Below are 10124 nucleotides of genomic sequence, written 5' to 3'. Positions count from 1 at the left end.
GTGCATTATCCAGAGGGACACTGTTTGTAGACAGACGTGGGTTTTTTTGCTGTGAGCACCACAGACAAATTTCATTTACCTCCATTGTATTAGGGAGATGGAATCTGTTTGATTTGATTTAGGCATTTTGAATCTCCCACAAAGAAATGAAGTTATAAGTATTTTCTTTGTATGTGTGCATTTTCTGTGTCATAATCTGATGAATGATTTGCATTTTTGTCTTTAATAACTGAATCAACATTTTTCCACCTTGATAGGAATTTTCTTCGACACACTTAAATAAAATCACAACACAGAAAACAAAGTTAGGAGGTAAATTGCATTATAGTGTCATCACGCCACATCTTATACCGCCAATACTACACGCAATGCACTGTCATTAGTTTTCATGTGCAGGTGAGGAGGAGCTGATCATTGCTGACACAAGCTGATGGCAGCCATCAAGCACTTGTCATGTCACTTTATTTCTTTGTTTGATTTGTTTTAATTTAAGACATTCTAATTTAATTCCATTAAAAATAAATCCGGGATGAATATGAAAAGTTAGGAATGACAAAAGTAAAACACTCAGAACAAATAATTTACAACAGAAGTTATTAAAGGTCCTATATTGTATAAAGGTAGATTTCCATGTGTAGTTTGATTATAGATCAGGTCTAGGTTCTATATTAATACTGTGAAAATATCAAACTGCTCACTCAACAGAGAAATGCACACAGCCTGTATTCAGAAACTGAGCCTCAAAACCAGCCGTCAGGACTTCTGTCACTTTGTGATGTCACTGCCCTCAGCCATTCCCCAAGCCCCGCCCACCTGGACCCACCATCCAACCTTGCAGGATTTGGTTTCTCTGAGTGTTTTACCTGAAATCTGTTATATTTTTATTGGATCACTCAGAAAACAGTCGGCCAATCAGAAGAGAGGCTCAGAGCCTGCTCTCTTCTGACACTGGAAAAATGTAAAATCCTTTAAAGTCTTACTGACAGATGTGTAGGATCAACATTTTACTGATGACATTTCAGTCCTGAGACCTTCATCAGACAAAATGAATATATGACTTTTGAGGTTCAAATTATGAAAATTTAAAATTATGATAAACTAGGTCTAAATCAAAGTTAGATTTAATTAAACCAAATTTGCGAGATAGTGAAATCATGATACTAGGTCAAAACTTTGATTTAGTATTATGTCTTAGTAGCTCCTAAATCTTTTTCTTTTTTTTTTTTTTTTACTTTTTTGAAATTGAATAATCAAAATTTTTGCTTATCATGTTTTTATTTTTATATCATTCTTAACTTTTCCTCCCAACACACACACACACACACACACACACACACACACACACACACACACACACACACACACAGAAAATAAAGCTGACTGTAATCGTCGGCTCAGTGCGGCCCGCAGCAAGCAGCCTTGCTCAGCACTCGCTCCACCTTGTGCTTCTTAATCAAAACTGGCACTGTGGCAATTACCTAATTAGACATCAATTAATCCACACCCTTCAGGTCTGCAGCCACGTTTGACCTGCGGAGTAACGACAAAAAATGCCTTCAAAGAACAGAGGGACCAGATTAATGGCAGCCGAGCGACAGAGGTTGTGCCGCATTTGAGAAATCTCCAGAAATATACTGCAATTCATTTCATAATTAACAGGTAGGAATATAATTGATTGAGATGTGAAAGCTTAATCACTCAATTCAATAACCAGGATATCGGTGTTGAGTAGATTAATTCAATTATGTAATTAAAGCCGAGGGAAAGGTGAAGCTTTAGAGTAGATTGAAGGTTAAACAGCAGACTCACTCGTCTTTAACTTTACATTCACACAGACAGTCTCATGTTTCATTTGTCTTTTTTATTAGACATAGCAATTTCACAAATAGCAGTTAGCCTGAAAATTACATTCAAAATGTGCAGCTGACCATGCGCAAACACTCCAGATACACTTCCAAACAAAAGTAACAGTCGATCATGTGTTTTGTTTTGTTTGTTTTTTTTTTTTGTTTCACAATCTGTGCATTCTCATGTTTTAATTCAAATTTACAAAATCAAAATCATCTTTCACTGGTTCACCATCAAAGCATACACACCTCAGTCACTATAACACATTTTAACAACTAGCTTCTGTTACTGTACATATGCTCTGAAAGGTTTTTTAAAGGCTCTTATTTTCATTCTAACACCCACACACTCCCATACGCCAACCTTTGAAATATCCTCATCGCCGGTTTCCCTTCTCTGAATACTCGTTAATATTAGCAATGGCGAGGGGAGGGGTCAGAGTCAGACACAACACATGTGACAATGGTGACACAGCAGTTCTCAGAAATCACTATTTGTTGTTTTCCAGTCACACCGTGGTCTCGGTTATGTTTCCTGCCACTGTAGAGACACTAACACTGAAGTTCATAAAAGAGCACGGACAACGACCCCCCCCACCACCCCACCCCAGCCCCCACCCCCCACCCCCACAGCTTAAAGGAAACTTTACCAAAGCACGTTAGACTACACGACACACAGTTTGTACACAGTGGCAAGACGAGGATGCTTCTGCTCAGGTTTTATTCCATTTAGGTTAATTCACTCACACACACAGTCACACACACAGTCACACACAGACACACACATACAAAAAGGGTCTGTCCTCCCTCCGTCATTCAAGTCATGGGACGCTCATGGAGCAGGGTTAATGGTTAACACTGGTTGAAAGGGGGAAGTGGAGGTGAGGGAGGGGAGGGGGTTGATGGTGTCACTAAAGTAAGTGGGATTGTGGGGTGGGGTGGGGGGTGGGGGTGGGGGGCACAATCTGTCACTCCAGTTCATCCAAGTGCCAAAAGACAAGTCCGTTAACATAACACTGATTATTATTTTCCACCTGATCCAAAACCACAGAGGGCTGACACATCACAGACAAAGCTCCACGACACAGAAAACTTCTCCAGTTCAGATTCGGCTCCTTCCTCCAGCAAAGATGACGAGGTGCAGCTTCCAGGAGCAGCACGCCGGCCACCAGCTCCACGTTGAATTTACTGGCCATGGGAATCCAGTGTACGCAAAAACACCTGAATACTCAAATCCACCACATCACACAGACGTCGGCGCGTCGTCATCACGGCATCACTTTGAAACACTGTCCGTCATCCAAACCGCTACTTCCAGCAGGAATGGCGACTGTGACACCTGTACACCTCTTTTGAATTCCTCTGAAAAACTTCTGTAAGTGCAACACTTTCGTAAACTGTCCTGTCAATGAATGTAAGTGAGATTATTTCCTCCCAGACTGCTTGGTCCACAGCATTGTTCAGTTCAGCCAAAGAAAAAGGGGGATAAAGGAAAAGAAGTCTGCGTTTGAAAAGCCCGGCCTCCTCCTCTGAGCAGGCGCCTCTACCTGCCGAAGATGCTTTCGTACTCGAGCAGTATAAGCTCCACTATCTGGTTCTGGTAGACCATGTGGACCGCGATGTTGCCCGTCTCGGTCTCGGGCCTGAGCAGCGTGGGTCCGAACACGATGGCCACACTCTGGGTGGTCATGCGGTTGGCCTCTCCGTGGTCAATCACCCTGGAGGGGGTGGGGGGTGGGGGGGGGGGGTGGGGGGCATGAAGAGATTTAGAAGGTGAATGTGTCATAATTGGCTTTAGGTGAGAGTGTGTTTGTTTGGCTTCAGTGAAGCTTCAGGGTTTCATCTAGAAAAACAACATTACGGTCTTTACACACATCTTTAGGGCCTGCGCTCGAATGCTGAGGCGAGCCTCACGACACACACTCTGTAACACTGTGAACGCTCCAGGCAAGAGCATAATAGCCTTTTTAAATAGAATCTACATCCTTGCATGCAGATGCACAAAACAATAACATATTCATAGAGGGGAGAAAAAAAGGAGATTAAATCCGCCCGCTGATATACGTAGACCTCCATACACTGAATGTCACGCTATAAATTTCCTCAAGAAACACCACTTCATAGGTACTGAATTACAGCAAACACAGTGCCATATAAATGCAAATTGGAAACCAAGGCAAATGTCATTGTGAACATATGATATTGCCACTGGCTCCGGCGGGCTAAGAATACACGTTAAACCTGGCTGTAGTTTGTGTTTGCCGCCCGCAGGCTGATCGGTGTGAGGAAAGGTAAACACAAAAGAGGAAAAACTCGGCACGGGAGTCAAACAGCAGTTGGTATAAATAAGATCTCCTCAGTGCCATTTATGATCCATGCACATGGCGCTCATTGAAGTCAGTGTAGGTTTTAAGAGTTCATCTGAACAGTCGGGCACTTTGCTGAGGAGCAGCAGACGGAGGGAACGTAAAAGGCAGTTTTCATGAAAAGGTGTTCAGGAGCTGATCACATCAGAAGAGTCACGCTGCAGATCAATAGAGGGACTGACACAGTTTTAACTGTGAATGTGTCCATTCTCATTTGTTTCATACAGTGATGTAAAATGCATTATTTTGCAACACAAACAAACATTATGTTCAACATCCTGTCACATACACAATGTGTGTGTTTTATAAACTGTAACACAGACACAGGTCAATGCGGTGACATGTAGAAACTGATGACTGAGTCTGTGGTAATGCATTAGTGTCTGGATCAAATGAGCTTTATGCACAGTTGCATGACTTTGTTGTCCCTGAAATGTTCAGACTCAAGTGTGTATGTGCTGGGGATGTGTGTGTGTATTTGCCTGACTGTATGTAGTTTAGTTTATTTATTTATTTAACAGGGACAATCAATTACATTTCTGAAAATGCGACAGAGTTATCTAAAGGGCCAATTTTCATCTGGAAATTGGATGTATGTTTGTAGGAACAATCTCCGTCTAGATGTTTTGTATTTAAATTTTTCTGCCGTTGATTTTACGTGGTCATGGTACTCTGTCTGTTCTTGTTTAGTGGTAAGATACATTTTTGGACTGATTAACCTTGTATTTTAAGACCATGTTATGGCCCTTCCAGAGTTTGTACACTTTACTTGTAAATGTATATAGACATAGGTTTGAAAAAATATAATTCAGTGCCTGTTCAGGCTATTTTCAAATGTTCCATATCTGAGCCAACAAAACTTTGGGAAATAGAAACATGATATAATCCTTTCATTTAGCAAAATTATGCTAAATAAATAAAACTGTCTACACAAAATATATTCAAAAAATAGAATGTAAATGTTCCTGTTTTAATTGAGGAAAAATCTGATTTACATCAGGACGTAAACAAACCAAAGAATCTGACCAAGCATTAAGTGCAACTTTAAAAACCTTTCAAATTTGATGCCACACACGTTTGAGTCGGCTCTCAAAAAGTACAGAGGGTGGATTCATGTGTATGACTACAGTTTTTAAATTTCAGTCTCACTGAAGGTCTTCTCATCTTTATTACATCCAAAGAAATGATGTGACTGGGATTTAATCATTTCATTAGTACGCAGTCATTATTTATGTTAATAATATCTGATAGAGATCATTTAATAAATGAAGGGGGTCCGTGTGTGTGAGCTGTGTGAGCAGTTGTCTTACCTGCGCAGGTGCTTGAAGAGGTTTTGCATTGTGTCGTGGTTTGGTTTTGGCAACTTCTTGATTAAGTCTTTGATTGAATTCACTCGCTGTTTGTAGTCGGAGCATTCTGAGGCAGAGACACACAGCAGGTCAGTGAATACACATGTCCAGAGCTCCACCTTGTGGCCAAGTGGTGGAAAAACTTCATGCATCAAGTGAAAAAGGATTTTAACTCCAACAGTGAGTTCAACATTCTGTTGGTCCTTGTGTGTTTTAATCGTGTCAGGCCTTGTCATAGTGTATTTGAATGGAGGTGAATCCAGTTACTCACTGATGGCGTTAACAAAGTCATTGAAGGATCCGTATGTGAAGAGCGGCTCAGGAAGCTCCCTGAAGAACATCTTGAGAGCTCCGGTGGTGACGTGGATGTCTTCCCACTTACTGTCATTCAGCTCCACCTTCTCATCTGACGGAGGGAGGGAAGAACAAAAAAAGGGAGCAATGGACAATCAGACGACAAAGGTTTTAATACAACAGAACTCATCCCTGACAGGTGGTCAGACAGGACTGGAGCAGAGGGGAACTAGAGTCCTACCGTGATTCACAGCAAAGCGGAGCTTCTGTATCACTGCCAGGTTCCCGCTCACTCTGTATAAGCCGTCGATACTGAGACCTGCAGGACAAGGACACAAGCTGCGTCAGTCTATCAATCTAATACTGTAAATAATGACACTGTATAAATGCCTCATTATATATAATAAAATAAATACATGGAAACAAAACATTAAGAACCTCGACACTAAGTGGGTGAAATCATTGTTTCATCAGCCAATCAGAAAGCTCTGCCACAATTTAACCTGCTGAAGTGGCCAAACAGCCTCTGATAAGAGCTGACATGAGCCAACATGCCTGCAGCACAGCGAAAAATACGTGCAAAGGTCACACACACAGATAACAATTACCAAACACTGTCTGATGGGAAACTGTATGTTTGCTTACTCCATCTGCTGAGGAAGGAAGACTATGAGATACTGTTGAAAACTTCAGATAAGGGACCTTTAGCTAACCTTTTTTGTACCTTTGATGTAAACCGATATAAATTTAGTTAAAAATGATCAAACTTTGATCTATATACACAATACAATAGAGGTGTTTAATGTATATATAAACAAATCACAGAATCCTCTGTCTGAACTGACTGGACTGAATCATCAGTGTCACTGACTGAAATAGTTGTTCTTAGCACTGGAGCTCCTCTTACTGGTTATTGTGAATTCAGCTGTGATACACAGTGAGTCACTTAATGTTTAAACGCTTCATGAAAAACTACAAAACACACAGAAAGTATAACAATGTGATTCATCTGTTTGCTGTGATACTGACCTTAAATACCGTCGATGTGCACAGAAAACAATCAGCTACAGACTAAACTTCAGTCAGTGCTGTGATGCCACAGCATTATGACAGTCATGTGATTACTGACATGTATTTAAATGATGTTGCATCTAATGAAATAATTCTAATTACCAAATTGATGAATAATTTGAAATCTGCACTATATGCTTTAACCTCTGATGTCAGATTCAGCTCTTTTGAACAGACAGATGTTTGGTTGATAGTTTTCACTCATTCTGAATGACTGTATCCATGATTTTTCCGCCTCTGTTCACATCCCTGATCATTACTAACCATGGTTTCTGAACGACAATGAGAAATGAAATAGGATCAGGTGGCTGCTGTTCATACCCGTGTTCTCCACATGGTCGATACACATTTTGACGAAGTTGGGCACTGACGTGTTCTCGCGCTGGCACAGACTGGTTAGGCTGCAGCCAAACACCTGATCTGTGAATTGGCAAAAACACATTAATCATCAGGCCACAGAGTCTGCTATTAAATATTCACACAATGACACATATTCATTCACATGTACGGAGCTGGTGTCTGTGCATCATCCTGTCTGAATACCTTTGATGTAACCCTTGTCTCTGACAGCCTGATACGTGGGTCGACGTGTGAGGAACTTCTTGAGCTTCAACCTGGTTTTCTTCTGGTCTGATGAGTCCATACTCACAGAGGTCTTCATCACTGGAGGAAGACAGGCCGGATACGAGTTAGTTTCTTTAAGACACCAACAATAAGCAGATTTTTGTTGTAGCAGTAAAACACAGACTCTCACCTCTGCTCTTCTTGGAGTCCCGGTGGTCTTTCTCTTTGTCCTGTTTCTCAGCTCCTGGAGACTCAGGCATGTCTTCCTCAATGGCCTCATCTGACTCCCAGGCCTGGACAGGGTGAGACACATATACAGTGTTAGACGCAGTGAGATTCAAGTCAGCTCAGACCTAATTTACTCTTAAGGCTCATTCACTCCATCCACATTTGCAGCAACCCATTCACATTCCTGAGTTTTTCTCGTGTTTTGGTCATGTATCATGGGAACATCTGTATCTGAGTAATTTCACCTGTTGCTGCAATGAAGTAAATCTTTTAATTCTGGTTTGGACTTTAGAAATGCACAGATACAAGCCGTGTCTACTGTAAGATAAACTCATCACAGGATTTTACTCATGAAAGTCAACATGAAAGTGAAAATGAATATAAAAGTGTCTCCTCACATGTGTGTTGATGGTCTCTGTGAGGGCGCGGAACCAGTCGTTGATCACGCTGTCGATCTCTGACTGGATCAGGAGCTCTGTGCCCTGACGGGTCTTCAGCTGCAGGAGGAAAAGTCAGCGTTACATCACCCTTTTTCAAAGTGTTTAGATCACAGTGATCACTTTAAAATGCCTAAAAACAGTGAAATACCTCGATGACATGCTTCTTGCTGGACTTGTCCTTAGAGGCCCAGTCCACAGACCCCCCTCGCAGATCCACAGTGAACTCGGGCTTGGACTGGTTGCTGCCGAACTTCTGAAATCAAGGGAATGGTGTGTGAGAGATGATAAAACAAGGACACAGTTTTAGGAAGACTTTCATCAAACAAGAGGACGTGTTCACATCAAACACAAGAAATCAGATGAAGAGTTCATTTTCAAAACATTCAAAACTATTTAGTATTTGAATTTCTGCCCAACATCCTCAGCATCTGTCAAACCATAAACTCTACATCTATTGCTGTGCTTGTTGGAGCAGAGATCAGGTCACACTCTTTAACACTCATCAACTCTTCAATGATACAAACTCATCTTTATTAATGTGTTACAAGAAAAGCAAAAACCCTGTTAGTTCTTGTTATTAATGTCACATGCATATTAATAATCAGTAAAAGCTTTTGGTTAGATCCTTTTTAAAATTCAAGCCTTTCAATGACTTTCAAGGTTTAGTTTTGTTGCTGAATCAAACCATGTCGTGCAAAATTTGAAAATATATGTTTATTTTAAATTTATAAATGTATATAACGATAAATGATAATTGTTGCAACCAATTGCAGGTGTGAATTCTGACTTCAGATCAGTGCACTGCTATTCTTCCAGTCATCACAGAGTTTAGGAAAAACAAACAAAAGTGACGTGTTTTGGAGCAAGAGAAGGTAAGAAGAGGGGAGTGTGCTGCTGGTGCCTGGTGGGGTTTAAATGCTGACCATGAACCACACTGTACCCAGTTTGAGTTTGTTGAATGTCATGTCCCATCTTTCTCCCCATACCTCCAGTCATCTCTTTTATAGTATATAATTAATAAAGACATACAACACAGAGACTTCATATTTTATTTTTTTCTGCCAAATATAAATAAACCCCAGTGAAATTCACAAGCTTCTGAGGCCAAATTTCATCTTTCCATCCATCTAAAAATAATAATAAAAGGTCTGTGTCCATGTGTAGTGTGATTATAGATCAAGTCTAGGTTCTACATTAATACTGTGAAAGTATCAAAGCCTCAGTCCACAGAGAAATGCACACAGCCTGTATTCAGAAACTGAGCCTTAAAACCAGCCGTCAGGACTTCTGGAACTTTGTGATGTCACAACAAAGCAGTCACCAAGCCCCGCCCACCTGGACCCACCATCCAAACCTTGCAGGATTTGGTTTTTCTGAGTGTTTACCTGAATTCTGCTATAATATAATACTATAACATTGAGCCAATGAGAAGAGAGACTCAGAGACTCCTCTCTTCTGATTGGCTCACCGGCCTGTTGGTACTAGAGCTCTAGAGAGAAGCCTGAGAGAGGAGATGTAAAACTACACTGAGGTGGTTTTTGGTTCTTAAAACCACAAATATATCTTCTTATGGATCAACACTTCAAATAAAACACAGAAGAAGAGGAAAATATTGAGCTTTAAACCTGCACTCACTGATTTAGTTGCCACTCAGAGGAATAAATGCAACAATGAAATATTATCACCTTTCAACATGTTACCAAACAGTTGCCTGTTTAGACATCCAGCAGACACATTAGAAGTTGCATTTGTGTCCACCTGATGAATCAGTATCCAATATTCCCTCTCTTTTTGATCCATTTTTAGTCTCCACCTGCTCCTGAGGGAATCTGGCTCTTTAGCAGCTAATCGCTTCACTATGTTCACCAGCTGGTCGCTAACTGTGTCTGCCTGCTGTTTGGTGCTGAGCAGGAAGTGAAAAGGGAGTTTATCAGAACTGTTTCGCTGAAAACACCTGCGAACAAT

The 10124-nt window shown here is 40.9% G+C and overlaps 1 protein-coding gene across 7 annotated transcripts in view; it reads right to left on the bottom strand.

Annotated features, from left to right (window-relative positions):
• Nucleotides 1-1841: 1841 nt before the first annotated feature.
• The window catches only part of arhgap12b (Rho GTPase activating protein 12b), a 56234-nt gene continuing 47951 nt past the window's right edge, over nucleotides 1842-10124 (bottom strand). For 4 of the 7 annotated variants that reach the window (XM_056364342.1, XM_056364346.1, XM_056364345.1 and 1 more), the window contains 9 exons: nucleotides 8308-8412; nucleotides 8118-8216; nucleotides 7682-7784; nucleotides 7471-7590; nucleotides 7249-7347; nucleotides 6098-6175; nucleotides 5834-5968; nucleotides 5524-5629; nucleotides 1842-3565 (listed from right to left, as the gene is read on the bottom strand). In XM_056364342.1, coding sequence (XP_056220317.1) covers nucleotides 3391-3565; nucleotides 5524-5629; nucleotides 5834-5968; nucleotides 6098-6175; nucleotides 7249-7347; nucleotides 7471-7590; nucleotides 7682-7784; nucleotides 8118-8216; nucleotides 8308-8412 — 1020 coding nt within the window. In that variant the 3' untranslated portion in view covers nucleotides 1842-3390. The remainder of the gene's footprint in view (nucleotides 3566-5523; nucleotides 5630-5833; nucleotides 5969-6097; nucleotides 6176-7248; nucleotides 7348-7470; nucleotides 7591-7681; nucleotides 7785-8117; nucleotides 8217-8307; nucleotides 8413-10124) is intronic. The other 3 variants (XM_056364344.1, XM_056364347.1, XM_056364348.1) reach the window with 1 other exon arrangement.

This window comes from Seriola aureovittata, chromosome 20, assembly GCF_021018895.1.
Source record: "Seriola aureovittata isolate HTS-2021-v1 ecotype China chromosome 20, ASM2101889v1, whole genome shotgun sequence".
NCBI classification, from domain to species: domain Eukaryota; kingdom Metazoa; phylum Chordata; class Actinopteri; order Carangiformes; family Carangidae; genus Seriola; species Seriola aureovittata.
Note: the sequence above shows the minus strand (reverse complement) of the source record. Positions and strands in the feature narration are given on the sequence as shown.